At 41.4% G+C, this 15,580-nt stretch overlaps 1 protein-coding gene across 1 annotated transcript in view; it reads right to left on the reverse strand.

Moving 5' to 3' along the window:
- The window catches only part of RGS8 (regulator of G protein signaling 8), a 132,557-nt gene that overhangs the window by 112,386 nt on the left and 4,591 nt on the right, over positions 1-15,580 (reverse strand). The window contains exon 2 of the mRNA XM_019427530.2: positions 13,647-13,762. Coding sequence (XP_019283075.1) covers positions 13,647-13,762 — 116 coding nt within the window. The remainder of the gene's footprint in view (positions 1-13,646; positions 13,763-15,580) is intronic.

Below are 15,580 nucleotides of genomic sequence, written 5' to 3' on the forward strand. Positions count from 1 at the left end.
ACTTGGGCCACAATGAAGAATACACTTTGTGGTTATGCCAAAGAATCTTCTTCTTCTTTTTTTTAAGTTTTCTTTTAATGTTTATTTATTTTTGAGAGAGCAAGACAGGGTGTGAATGGGGTAGAGGCAGGGAGAGAGGGAGACACAGACTCCAAAGCAAGGCTCCAGGCTCTGAGCTGTCAGCACAGAGCCCGACCTGAGCCGAAGTCGGATGTCTAACCAACTGAACCACCCAGGTGCCCCTGCCAAAGAATCTTCTTCCAGAAATGCTAACTGCCTTCTATGGGAATCCATTTGCAATTCTGGCCTCAAGTAGCATTAGAATAAATCAGTTTCAGGAATAATGGGAAATCAGGAAATGTGTATTCTTCTGAGGTTGTATTTAAAACACCCCTCAGCCAACAACTCAGCAGAGTGAACAGTTGGACAGTAGCCATTTAAAAACACTCACATTTTAAGAAATGGTGTTGATACATTCCTTTCCAAATATCCTCTAGGAAAACTTCTGCAATGAAATAAAAATGATGCATGTATGTTCAATAGCTCTATGTTGCTTTCCCACCAAATTTCAAAGCAAGAATCACAAACATGTCATATTTTCTCACATCTTTGGGCCTTTGCCCATGCTGTTTCCTCAGCCTGGAACATCCTCCAATACCCACCGTCATGCTATCCTAACCACCCCGCTAATGTCAGCAAATCCCAGCAGTATAGTGCAGAGGTTAGTGGCACGGGTTCAAATCCCATCTCTACATTTCCCCAGCTAGGTATCATTGGGCAAGTTACTTAACTTATCTGTGAGTCAGCTTCCTATGGGGATGATAAAATAGAGTTTGGGAGAAATTAAACAGGTTAATATATGGAAGATGCTTAGAAGAGGACAGTTCGTGGAACAGAGTAATCACTAGATAATTGGTGTCATTCTTGTCCTTCACATCCTAGCTACAGCTCCAAACCCCTGGGAAGGTTTCTTTCATTCCCCTGGGCAGAGTTACATACTTCTTTCCCCATGCTTGTGTTCTCTCTACTTAGTATGTATCACACTCAATTACAACCACTGGTGTGCATGTCTGCCTTGCCACGATGCACAAATATGAGGAATGCAAACACCAACACTTTACCTGGGGAGTCTCCAGGCCTTACCACAGAGCCATGAACATGACAGATGCACAATAAATATAAGGTGAATATATGAATGCATTAATTAAATGTTACGTAAGCTTTTGAGTTCCCCAAGCCATGTGTTCCCCTCCTTGCATGAAACTGTTGAGTGATCACTGTTGCTGTGCATGCTTCTAAAGCCAAAAGAGGCAAGGCTCTGAGCTACCTCAGAGTTTGTGCACTAATCACTGACATCATAAAAATTCGTCATTAGCACCATTAACAGAGTGGCTCGCTGTTATCACTGAGACGGCAGAATGACTCGGCCCAGCACGTTATCGCTCGAGATGAGACTTAGCATTTCCCCCAGCAGCTCTCAAGCACTGCGTTCCTCCAGCACTGCCCGGGACAAGGGACAGGTCACCCTTCTGAGGGGTGATGTGGGAGTGCTTAGTCACAGTCTATCTGCAAGCAGAGAAAGGCTTTGGCAGGAATGTGATCCGAGGAGACACTGAAAATAGCAAGTCCACTGAAGGCCAAGGGAACTTCCTCTTGTGAAAGTGGGAAGAAGGGCTTGATGAAATAAGCTGCTTCCTGGCGGAGGAAAGAAAACATCCTGTCTGAGCTGGACAGAGAGAGAGAGAGAGAGAGGGGGGAACCAAGGAAAGTTCTGGAGGCCTTGGGAAGGCAGGGAAAGCATCAGATTTGGAATCAAAACAATCAAATCTTAATCCTTCCATTTGGTAAGCTTTCTCCACTTCAAAACAGAGAATCAAATGAAGGCCACCAAAAAGCACCAGATAAACACAAGACGTGATTCAATATGGTTGGAAAAAGCCCCTTCACAAGGGAACTCACAGAAGGGGCTCCACCCAGAACAGAGGCCTCTCCTTCTTCACTCCAGGGTAGAAAGAGATGTCTCTGCCTCCTTTTCATTTAAATTAGCAAGTTTTATTTTTTAATTTTTTTAAACATTTATTTATTTTTGAGAGACAGAGCGCAAGTAGGGGAGGGGCAGAGATAGAGGAAGACACAGAATCCGAAGCAGCTCCAGGATCTGAGCTGTCAGCACAGAGCCCTACGTGGAGCTTGAACCTACAAACTGTGGGATCATGACCCGAGCTGAATTTGGACGCTCACACAGGTGCCTCTAAATTAGCAAGTTTTAAAGAAGTTTCAAAGGACAATAAGTTTCAAGGTTTCCTTGGAATAAAACACTTTATTAGGAATCTGCCTTTGCTTTATTTTTTGGGTTTTGGCCAGTGTAGCTTTAACATATATGAAACCATGCTGCGTGATTTATGGCCTACGTGGAGTTTTCTTACCTTTCGAGCAAACATTTACCATGCAAGCAGTGGTGTGCTCTGGGAGCTGTCAGCAGCCAGCAAGGACTGATTTTGCACATGTCCTCCCAATTCCATGTTTTGTGGCACCGCATCCATAGCTTGAAATTAACCATGGTGGGAGTATTTCACCCTGGCAACTGACAAATGCTATAAATTAGGTTTTTTTTTCCCTCTCCCAAAGTTGGCTTGCCAGCACACCACTGACTGAGCCCAAAAGGATTCAAGAGTCCCCCAGCCATCCCTCTCCACTCCAAATGCCACAAAAAGGCAACTGAAACCACATACACAAATATTGGATGGGAAACATTACAGAGATACATCAAATCTATGCAGACAGAAACACAAAAACAAACTGAAAAACCGTGGTAAATTATCTGTACATTCCTACCACACAAGGTTCTGGCAATGAGGTGTTGATATTTTTTTTTAACTAACAGTAAATGTAATATGGCCAGAGAATTTTGAATCAGCCTTATCTGGAGCCACAAATGAACATACTCAAAAGACATACATATTACTGCTGGAATCCAAATATCTCAATTGCACACTGAGGGCAATATAATGATGGAATAACTGACTTGTCAGAGTAGGTGATCTGTCATTTATCCCAGTAAGCAAATGTAGTGGTGCATTTTTAGTCTTGTAATGGCCAATGAATAATAATGGTTAAATGAATTAACAGTCTTTGTTTCCTCTTATACGTTTTATCTATTCTCTTAATGTTTAAATGGATTGGTCCTTTTTGTCTGGAACTCTAAACATTATGCTATGTTCCCAAGGCTGGCAATTGTGATAGGGGAAGTACATATAAGATGCTGGATGGTTCTCAGAGGACTTTTTTATATGCAATTCCTGATTAATGCTTACACACACCCTCCAAAGTAAGGTGCACCCATTTTGAGAGAAGGAAAAAGATGTTCGTCAGGGTAAGAGCTGTGGACTCTGCACCCTATTGTGATTATTGCTACTGAACATTGGAAGATGGCTATCATAGCCATCAACACCACGGCCATAAGAATGACTACCAAACTGCCCCTGCTTCTTTCTGTCACTCTCACTGTCAGGAAGCTCAGGACAAGAGCTTGTCTCGTGTCTACACACTAAGTCTCAGGTCAAAATTTTAAGTGAGCCAATATCTTGTCTTTTTTTCCTTTCTGCTGTAGGATGAAGATCCTCCACCTAGCAAGACTCTCAAAATGACAGATGCCCCACACAGAAAGGAGTTCAAATTCTGGACGTATATTATCACTATCATTATTTTTATTATTATTATTGGCATCTATCTTATTCATGGCAGCTTATCTTTTTTGAGACTCCTTTCTAAATTTAGGGAAATATTCAAATCATGAGTCATTACCACTCCAACACAGGAGTCAGAACACACTCTGCAATCTGAGGATTCGGGCACATGAATTAGTTCCTGCCAGTTAGGGACACTACCACAAGATACTGATTCAGAATTAAGCAACAAAAGGAAAGAGGTGCTCCATGGGCCTTCCATCTTTGCATCTTCGCTGGTGAGGCAGAGGCAGAGGTGTCTGGTTTTGTAGTGACTGTTCTCCAGGGACTGAAATAGTACTTTTCTCATGTAGAAGCAGCAACTGTATAGAAGCAGGAGCTTGGTTTGGGGTACTGTACCCCAAGACTTATCCTCAAGCCATTTTCCAGTCCACTCAACAGTTCTGTGATCCACCTGGTAATTTTTTTTAAGTTTATTTATTTATTTTAAGAGAGGGAGTACCAAGCAGGCTCTGCACTGTCAGCACAGAACCCAATGTGGGGCTTGATCTCACAGACCATGACATCATGACCTGAGCTGAAATCAAGAGTCAGACGCTTAACCACCTGAGCCACCCAGGTGCCACCACCCAATATTTTTTAAAATAAAATGCTTTTTCATTTATTCAGCAAGAGTCAGCTTCTATTTTTTAGAGAACTCTGACTAATACAAGAACTCTAATACAATTATTTTTCCTATTTCTCAGATATGGAAACAGAGCTTTAATTGGTTAAATTGCTTACAATCACAAAGTCAGTCAATGAGAGAGCGAGAATTTCAACTAGGACTATCATAATCCAAAACCCACCTCTAAACCAGAAAGATTATACCACAAGGCCATAAAACTAATGAATCAGAGTTGAGTCACTGCTGTTTTTTAATATATAGTCTCACCTGAAGTTCTGAAAACTAAAGTGTCATAGAAGAGGACACAACACAAGTCTTCTTACCTGATGTGCTTTCCATGGTACCTCTCATCCTCATAATCCTGCCATTTTTTTTTTTTTTTTTTGCTTTATATGTTTTGAGATGAGTTTTTAAGTGTAAATGAGTTTAAGAATATTGTACAGGAAGGAGGGGACCAATTGTTTCTTGCATCCCACACTTTCCTTCTGTGTTGTGTCCATCTTACCAAAATACATTCCTTGGTAGTTCTTTCAGCAGGAGTCTATTTTTAAATTATTTACCAGAAAATGCCTTTATTTTTTTCCTCTTTTTTTTTTTTTTTTTTTTGGAGAGAGAGAGAGAGAGAGAGAGAGAGAGCAAGCAGGGGAGGGGCAGAGAGAAAGGGAGAGAGAGAATCTTAAGCAGGTTCCATGGCCAGCATGGAGCTTGATCTCACAACTGTGAGGTAATGACTTGAGCTGAAATCAAGAGTCAGATGCTTAACCGATTGAGTCACCCAGCTGTCCCAAGTTTTTCCTTATTCTTGAATGACAGTTCAGTTGGATATTTCTAGGTTATTTTTCACCAACACTTTGAAGATATTATTTCATTGTTTTCTAGTATTGAAGCTGATAAAAAGTTTACTATTGATCTGCATTTGTGATTAATGTTTTTCTAGTTGTTTTTAATGTCTTACTTTTCTTTAATAGTCTACAATATCAGCCCACTGTGAGGTTTGTTCTTAGTTATCTTGCTTGGGACATGCTCAGATTTTCATTCTTAGGACTGTTATCTTTCAACAATTCTGGAAAACTCCCAGTCATGACCTCTTCTAGCATTGCCTCACCTCTGCGGGATAAACTGCCAGGATCTATAGGATCTACTTCTATTTCCTTTGGGAAAAGAATTACCACTTTTTTTATTTTCTGGGAACACAGCTCTCCCTGCCTCCCTAATGGGTTTGTGATATGAGAAGTGACATGTGCATCTTCTAGATAGTGCCTTTAAAAGACATGGGCAAACATGATCCTTTTCCCTTCTCTGCGACCCCGACCCTGCCACCGCCACTGCTGCTTAGGATGCAGACTCCAGGACTAGAGCTAAAGAAGCCACAGATTAAAATAACAGAGCCACTCACCAGCCCTTAGTATCTGTTATATGGGAGAAAAATAAATCCCTATCTTCTTCAGGCTTCTATATTTTAGGTCTTTTTTAAAAAAAAAAACAACTTCTACTATACCTTAACAATTGTACCTCTGTTCTGTCTACTCTCTCCCTTATGCCTTCCTTACTGCGTGTGTACCTGTCTGCATATGCGTTCCCGCGCACGCACACATGCACACGTGTCTCTCCTTCTTTTATTTCTCTTATTTTCTTTTCTCTTATTCATATTCATATTTTCTACCTCGTTATTTCTCCACATTGCTTTCGAGGTGAATGTCTTTAGATCTTTCTTACACTTCACTTGTTCTCTTCAGATGTCTAATGTGCTATTTAACACATCCCTTTGAATTTCTAAAGTCAACAAATATGTTTTTAATTTCTATACTTTCTATTTGGTTATTTTGCAAATAAACCTGTTCTTTTTACATAATAAATTATTTCATTCTACTCCTTCCTTTATGTCTCTGATATTTAAAACATACCTATTTCATAACCTCTCTCAGATATTTGAAGTTAGCTCAGTTTTGGGGTAACTAACTTTCCTCTTTATTTTATCTCCAGATTCAGGGTGACTTATTTCCTCATTCAGTTTGTAATTTTTTTTAAGTTTATTTATTTATGTTTGAGAGCAGGGAAGGGCAATGAGAGAGGGGGAAAGAGAGAACCCCAACCAGGTTCTGTGCTATCAGCACAGAGCCAGATGTGGAGCTTGATTTCATGAACCATGAGATCATGACCTGAGCCAAAATCAAGAGTCAAGATGCTTAAGTGACTGAACCACTCAGGGGTCCTGGTTTGTAATTTTTAATTAAGACTTCATCTTCAGCAGGACCATTTATCCCAATGGATATCTGTGTGATAAGTTGTAGAAATACCCCTAACACAGCAGTTTATTTGTCCCTGGTGAAATTCTGAGTTTCAAAGGTCCTAGGCCAGCTTTTATAATTTCTCAGATTAACATTTCTATACCCATAGATAATATAAACTTGAAATCTATATCTACACATGGTAAGGCCTGGGGAACACTTACATTTTCCCACTAACAGCCCCAGACCAATTAAAGCTTCCTTTCTGCTTCTCCACAACAGTTGTGCATGTTTCTCTAAGGTAGTTACACCCAGGTGGTTACACAATCCCTTCACAGATGAGGCACCCCTGCTGGCCTCCAGGATTTATTGAGAGAACTCTGCCACAGAATTGTCAGATAAGATACAGAATATCTGGTTAAATCTGAATGTCAGATAAACATTTTTTAGTATAAGTATGTCCCATTCAACTTTTGGAACATACTTATATTTTTAAAAGTATTAATTGTTTATCTGTAATTCAAGTTTAACTGGCATCCTGTACTTTTAAATGTTAAATCTAACAAGACTAGTCACAGTTCTCTGCCTAAACTTGGCCCTTGGGGCCATATATCCTGTCCCCACAAGGGCCTCAAAATGCCAGCCTCCAGATTCTGGGACCTTTATGTAGCTCCAGCAACATTAGCTACAGTTATCACACTGGCTCTGAATTCCTTTTTTATACAGAGAACTAGACTATTTTCCTTACTTTTTTCAAGACTAGTTGTATATAAATATTTGAAATTTCTGCCACATTTTATCTAGACTTTCTACGTGGCAGTCACGGGAAGGAAGGCTTGTCCATGTCAGCGCAGGCTGCCACTGTCACAAATACTTGAGTTGCGCACTGCACCATGCCACCCAATGGAAAGCCTGGAGCACAGAGGGGTTAATTCACCCAAATTAATTGGAAGATGAGGAAATGTGCAGGCACAAGTCCTCACAACTTGTGCTCCGGGGATGTTGCCCATTTTGGCAAAAGGAAGTTGTCCTATAGGATGGATTCTTCAAAGAGAAGCAAACACGTCCCAGTGTTAGCTAAGGTTTGACTTCTCAAGAACCTGGGTATCCAAGGATTTCCCCTATATTTGGAGGGCCCAGGAAACGCAGTAAAATTCTGACTTTACTGCACTTTATTTTCACTGGGCCAACTAAAAGATGAGAAGCTAGATGGGGAGGTAAAAATAGAAAATTATTAACTAAAAGGGGTTGAAACATGTATATTTTAAGACCTTAAATTAGTCAAAATCTAGAAAATGGAAGACACCAAGTCATCAGATGAGAAAATACAGTGCTTTTGTATTGCAATGTTTCAGAGAAAAGCCCCTTTCAATATAGTTCTAAATGAAGTCCTCAGAATAGAAAAAGAGTATTTTGTTTTCATTTTAGACATGGAAAATCCCCTGGACCAAAAATTCCAAAATCTTTCCCAGATAGTTTCCGATTTTTTTCAATAATTCCACATCCCCCACATGGTTTCCAGGCAGAGCCTAATTTAGCCTAGACCCAAATATTCACCAAAGATCGCAAATCCAGGCTTTTAACATGTTCCCAAAATGATGAAATTTAACTTCCTGTTTTTGTATTCTCTGTGTTAAAGGTATTGATTTGTTCAAGATAAGCATTTTTAAAACACCACAAATTTTGAAACTCTGTTTTGGTACATCTATATATATATTTTTTTTTTTTTTTTTTTTAGTATTCCGTAAGTCTAAAAAATTGATCCATGCTCTGGGCTTTCTGCCCCCTGCCAGGTTCTGCTGCTAAAAATTCATGTTATAAAAGCCTTAAAGAGTACGCATACCTCCCATTATCTCCTAGCTTGATGTGAGTCAATGAAAATAAACTACACATTCTGCTAAATAGGAATCATTTATAATTCAAAGAAAAATAGAATAATGCTTCTGAAGCTTGTCCCTTGGCCCCGAACTTCTTTGCTGCATGAAATCTGAAGCTCTAACCTACCTCCACCTCCAAGGTCTGTAGGAATCCCTTCCAGGACAGGTCTAGTCCACTCTAAGAAAACTCACTGGATGACAGTCCAAATTATGACTCTCCAAACTTTCAAAACAAATTAAATCAGAGAATCATAGGATTTTTTTAATGTTTATTCACCCAAATTAATTGGAGGATGAGGGAATGTGCAGGAACACATTTGAGAGAGAGAGAGAGAGAGAGAGAGAGAGAGAGAGAGAGAGAGAGAGAGAGAGAACAAGTGGGGGAGGGGTTAAGAGAAGGAGAAAGAAAGAGAATCCCAAGCAGGTCCCACACCGTCAGCACTGAGCCCACCACAAACCGTGAGATCATGACCTGAGCCAAAATCGAGTCAGATGCTTAACTGACTGAGCCACTCAGGGGCCCCAAGAACCACAGGATTTTAATAAATGTTTTCAGAGTAAACCATGTAGCTTAGAAAACATTTGGAAATTTCACAAAAGCATAAAGTGGAAATAATATATATCTCCATCATTCAGATACGCTTCTTTGCATAAAACATATGTTTAACAAAAATGGAATCATACTCTAGGAGTTGTAGAATTTTTTTTTGCTTATCTATATATTGTGAACATGTCCCACTACGTTAAATGGTTTTGCATGGTAGCATTTTAGTGACTACACATTCCATTTTTATAAATATGTTAATTTTTTATTGGTCCTCTATTTGGGGGCATTTAGATTGTCTCCAGCCCTGTGATAATTATCCTTGTAGAAGAGTTATTCTTGCAGCCAGCCATGATTACATCGTTAGGATAAATTCCCCAAGTAAAAATGATAGACTCCAGAATAGGCACATTTTCAAGGTTTGAGGTACCCACTGCCAAATTACCTTGCAAAAGGTTTATCAATCCTGCCAGTAGTATATGAGAGTTATCTATTTACCTACTTTAAGGAGTTTTATATAAACTAGTGATTATCTGTCATGCAAAAGTACTCTTCATTAATGAAAAGGATTTTCAGCATGATTTCTGTAAACACTGAACTCTCCTAGTACACTGTAGTACATTATTCAATTTAAAATATGATTTTAAGTTTCTGTGGAAATGTTCTGTAATGCAATTAATAAAGAAAATAAGGCATTTCTCTACTTGATTTTCATTTTAAACAGAGAATGCCACCTCTCAAAGAATTCTTTCCCTTTCTGCCCTCATCTAGGCTGAGAAGAGATAGCAAAGTACAGCACAGTTATTCTGCTCTTCATCCACCCTCTATTTCGTATTCAGTTTCCCATCATGCACCAGATAAACACGGCAGCCCTGACATGATGAGAAGCCTTCCCTGAAGACTACAGCCCACACTCATCCATCCCTTCACTGAACTCCTATTATACTTATTGTCTGTACCACACAATTAGCACTTTATTATATACTGTCTTGTTCTCTAATTGTCTGTACCACACAATTTAGCACTTTATTACATTCTGTCAGATTCTGTAATTGTGTCATGTATTTTTGCCTTGTCTCTCCACCTAGATTATAAGCACCAAAGTGGCAAGGGCCCTGTCTGGTGCTGCTTCGGCATTCCCCACAGTACCAAACACTGCCCTAGGAACAACAAAGTGGGCTTTCGACAAATACCAACTGCTTTATTGGTTGGTGCGTGGGTTGGGAGACTGGTAGATTGATTTTGTGATGGGCGGAGCTATGGAGAACTCAGAATGGGAGATAGGGAAGGTGCTGAGTGACAGGACACCCGGGTGCTCTGGTCATTCTAGCCACTCCTCTTCAGTAGGACCTGTTCTGTCACCTAACAAGTCATTGAGTTTCTGAGTTTTTCTATGTACAAAGAACAGGGAAACCAAAACATGTGACCAGACAACAGCATTTTTAAAATCACATGAAAATCACATGCTTTTCATCTGAAGATTTTCCATCGAACATTCTCCAACATGGGAGGCACTGCTATGCAGAGAAAGAGGTCACTCTTTAGAATTAGACAGACTTCTTACCACCTGTGTGACCTTCAACAAATTGTTTAACACCTCTCTCTCCCTAAAATTAAACCCTGGTTCGTCATCTCTGCAATTATTCCAATGACCGTGATTATATGTGATATCGCCACTGAGTATCCATAAGACTGCTGGAGTATTCTTATTTTTTCCAATTTGTGCAAATGCCATGCCTTGAAGTAAGTGTTAAACATTGTTATTATAATAAACATAATCAGTACCTCTTTTAGTCTCACACACTAGTTGAAGAGGATTGACCTTGCCTGTGATTCATGGGTTTGTTTCTCAGAAAATAAGCTCAGGTAGTTACACAATTTCTTGATCTTTCTCTGTTGGAGGGTCGTTTACACTCAGTGGTCTACCACATGACACCAGACCTCCTTCTAGTAAATTATAAGAGAAGAAACACCCGATGTCCAGCATTAGCAGATCCAAGCCTCAGTCTGTCACTTTTACCTCCACTGTAAACATTTAGGTGACTGGAGCATTGAGTTAACCACATTTCTCTGAATTTGGGATGATACAAATAAAATGTTTTGTTCCTGTATGTCATCTACCTTTTCCCTTTCCAGTCAATATGTTTTGCCATACTGTACCCTGTCATGTTTTTGTCCTTGTTTCTTCAATTGGCAGGTGCACAGTAAAATGTAACCAAACAGTTGTTCAACATGTTATTCTCTCAAAACAAGACCAATGGAAGCTCCCAGAAGTGCTGCTCTCACCCTGCTTCTTCTGCTCCCCTGAAGACACAAGGAGCCCAGAGAGCCTTGAATGGCTATTTTGTAGGGTAGGGGATGTCCCTTTACAAATAGCTCCCCTCCCTCTGTGCCTGTTGCCTGGATGTCCTTTGGTAAAGAGGAGAGGCTTCCTTTTGCATATCTAGGCGAAATGACTGTGATCGATTATTCTTCAAAAAAGTATTTATCAAGGTCTGCCCCATGAAAGCAAGGACTGGGTGCTGGCCAAAGATGCATTCCACACAGTTAGGAGCTCATACTTGAGGAACTTGGGGAAGGAGACATGCCAACATATAATTACCACACAGTGAGATAAGTGTAAAGAGAACATCTGTGGCCAGGGTGCCAGCCCGAGTCCAACTGTGCCTATCACAAAAGGTCAACTTTGATAAATCTAAGGGCACAGCTGACCTGGCTAGGAGTTGATTAGACTCAAGGAAGCTACTGCTGGAAGACAGTTTTGTGGCAGCCTCGGGTGGAGAAAGGGGGACAGGAAGGGTAGGCTTGGGGTGGGGAAGTGGGGTGGGTAGGAAGAAATGCCTGATCTCGGTCTTTAGTTCCCTGCCTTGGCTCCATGGACTCAGTGAACCTGAGGCCTGTGGAGCAGATCCTTCAGGTGGAGAGGAGGAGGCTCAGTAAGACACTCAAGTCTCACTTCAGCAAGTCATGCTGCTCTGGGACCTGGGTGACAGAATGTGGCAAAGCAGAAGAGAAAAGCTTCTCTGCACAATTTTAGGCACCAGAAGACAGCAACCCTGGCTTAAGAGTGGCTGGGACTGTAGCTGAGACCAGACACTGCTCCCTAGTAGCTGCACAGCAGAGGACACCAACAAGGAGCTCAAAGCAGAAGAGGAAAGGATGGAAGAGGGCACAATGGAAGGTCCACCCTGCCTCCCAGGCAAACCAGGGGAGACATGGAGTCCGGGGCGGTTCTGCACCAGGCAGGTGGATGCCCAAACCAATGCAACATGAGTTCTTACCATGGTTATGACAACCACTGCCATTCGTGCTGATGCTCAAACAAAACTTAGGGAAGCACAGGTTCTCCAACACAGAAAAAATAGAAAGAACACATATTTTCTGCTCACAAGATTAAGCACAGTAATGTCTATCCTAGTTGGTAATGGAACTGAGGTCTGGTAAGGTGGAGAGACAAGAGGTGCAGGATAAGTAACAGAAGGAGATTCAGACAGTAACGCTGAGGACTGGGTGGAGGCGGGGGGGTTGGTGCTGGTGAAAGGGGGTCAGCGAGGTGAGCAGAGGGGTGTAAGCAAAGCTCTGGGTGGAGGAGCTGCCTGCAAGATGGAACAAAAGAGAATAGCCCTGAGTCTGTAGGCAGACTGGAGTCGGATGACTAGACAGAAATGTCCAGAACCAAATTCTAAAAATAAGACTTCTCCCCTGAGCCAAACAAAATTAAATTCAATTTCCAAGTACGTGATTGAATAGAATTCAAACAACAACAAAGCATTTCAAACAGTGCTAAAGGGCACGCTGAATACTAAGTCCGTCCTCCTCAAATCCCCGCTCCCAGGAGGACCCATGGATAGCTGCTGGGGAACACCAGGACAACCACATGTTGTTAAACTGCTTAAAGGTTCTCTACAGACTAGTAAACAGCTGCTGCTTCAAGCCACTGGAATGCTGCCCCCTCCCCCCCAGAACTTCAATCAGTCATTACAGGGTTAAAGCTTAGATATTAGAAGATCCCCAGCACGCTTCCAGATCTCAAGCCAGCAGCCATCCCTGTTCCCAGAACCGACCCAGTTGTTAAATATTTGACTATCACTGTTATCCTTCCAGATAACATACCTTCACATACAGGTACGCCCCTACACGCACCTTGTTTTCCTTTAATACAAATGGCAGAATTGAATACCGTTCTGTATTTTGCTTTGCTTATTTTTTTAACCTACTTGGCCCACCTTTAAATGTATGGCCAAATATAGATTGGAGGCATTTCTTTCAGAGCTGAGATAATTTAGCCGTAACTAAGATACCTAGCCTGCAAAATGGAGCACAGGAATAGAGTGAGATTTTAGAATAACTTATGGGAACTTTCCAGTAGGCCTGGAAGAACCTCATCAATGGGGGCCATGGAAATAACACTGGAAGCTGGGGCCAGCAATGCACGATGGCCTGAGCAGAGGAATGAGGAGGGGCAGGATCAACAAAATTTCCCGGAATACCCCTCAGGAGGCCATCTGAGCTCCCACCCCCTTCACCAGCTGACAGAAGGTGCCTAAACTTCCCCAAGTCCAGACCATTAGTGCCGAGTTCAGCTGTTACCCAGAACTGAAGCAGTCTTAGGTGGAAGCAAATGAAATTTCAAGTTGCACTTACCTCACCGAACACTTTCCAGGGAGTCTTCCTTTTGCTCAAAGAGGACATAAAACGAAACTTCTTCATAAATGAGCTAAAATACATTCCTCCTAAGAGCTCCATCTTCACCTCAAATGCTGAAAGGAAGCATAGAGTGATTTATATTCCTGAGGGAGAAAATACTTATAAACTAAACTTGAACCAGATTTTTAAATATCCTCTCCCTATAAAAAGTCAAGGGGCTCTAGGGTGGCAGTTCGTTGAGCATCTGACTCTGGATTTCGGCTCAAGTCATGATCTCATGGTTCATGAGTCTGAGCCCCACATTGGGCTTTGCACTGACTGCTTGGGATTCTTGGTCTTCCTTTCTCTATCTCTCCCCCACTCACAATGTCTCTTCCTCTCCTCTCTCTCTCTCTCTCTCTCTAAATAAATAAACTTGAAGAAAAAAAAAAAAGCCAAGGGACACTTGGGTAGCTCAGTTAGTGAAGCATCCAACTTTGGCTCAGGTCATGATCTCACAGTTTGTGGGTTCAAGCCCTGTGTCAAGCTCTGTGCTGACAGTTCAAAGCCTGGAGCCTGCTTCAGATTCTGTCTCCCTCTCTCTCTCTGCCCCTCCCCTGCTCCCAGTCTCTGTCTCTGTCTCTCTCTCTCAAAACTAAATAAACATTAAAAAAAAAAAAGCCAAGACCACTGAGTGTACTCTTTTTATAGCCATATTTATCTTCAAAACCCAAAGAAGTAGTATGGGAGGGGAAACTTAATTTTCTGTGTCTGATTTCTGTGTCTCCATACATCATTTTTTCATTACTTTAATATTAAGGAAAGAGAGATTAAAGAAGAATGTTTGCCATTGAAGATGTCAGCTCCATAGATTTTTGGGAAAGGGAGGATAGGGAAATGGGATCGGAAAAAGATTACCTAATATTTTTATTTTTACTGATATTCCCAGAAACTTGCAGTTGGGGAAAGAGTCATTAAATGAGAAAGCAATTTCTGCTGACAGACTGTCACCTAGTGGTGAGTCCTTACCTAATTCATAATATGAGCAGCTATTGAGCTTTGGGAAGCTTTTGGAAGACGTGTTTATTACTCTTTAGATCCCCGGGGAACCTTACAGAGTACTGTTACAAGTAGACCAGACTCACTTGCATGCGTCCCAACAGCCTCATGTTCATCAGGCAATACCTAACACAGGCCGAACATCCTTCAAAGGAAGTTTAACTCTGTACTTTTCTGAGTATTGTCAAAGAAACCTGGCCAAGCAAAATTAATATTAACTTCCTTTTCTGTTTTCAGACTATGGCCCCCTCATACTTTCCCCCTTGCTAGTCATCAAACTAGGCCCACATTTTCAAAGGGTTTTCCAACTATTAGGGGATGATAAATCAATGTGGGTAACCCATTGGCACATTGGTCCATACATACAATTCAGAAAGAGGTCTCAAAGTCAGCAACAAGGCAACATCGTCCAGATTTAATATACATCAGGAATCCCTCCCTTCATGCTCTCAGAGAGACACTACAGTCCTCTTTATCTGGATCCAGTGTCCTCAATGCTCCCTAGTTCTTGTTCTCTGTGTTCTTACCACCCTTCTCGGCCACAGGCGTCCTTACTCTTATATCAATACCAGTCAACAAGGGGGTAACCCTCCTCCCATCAGTGCAAAAGGCTATGTTCTGGCAACAGAGCTAGGATACCTCTCTCTGTTACCAACAGTCATTCTGCATTGCATAGTATTTCAACTACTTATTGAGTGCCTATGATGTAGCAGGCACTAGATGTGTCCCAAGGAACAGAACAGACAGACCACTGCCCTCACAAAGCTTACCAACTAACGGGGAGAACTAAACACACTAATAAGTTGTGACAGGAATGGAAAGAACACAGTGCTAGGAGGAGGGTCTGCACAAGTCAGCTTCTCAGGAGGGTTACACCTGAGCCATGATCTGAA

The sequence above is a fragment of the Panthera pardus genome, unplaced genomic scaffold (assembly GCF_024362965.1).
Source record: "Panthera pardus isolate Hobbes unplaced genomic scaffold, ASM2436296v1 HiC_scaffold_21, whole genome shotgun sequence".
In the NCBI taxonomy this organism is placed as follows: domain Eukaryota; kingdom Metazoa; phylum Chordata; class Mammalia; order Carnivora; family Felidae; genus Panthera; species Panthera pardus.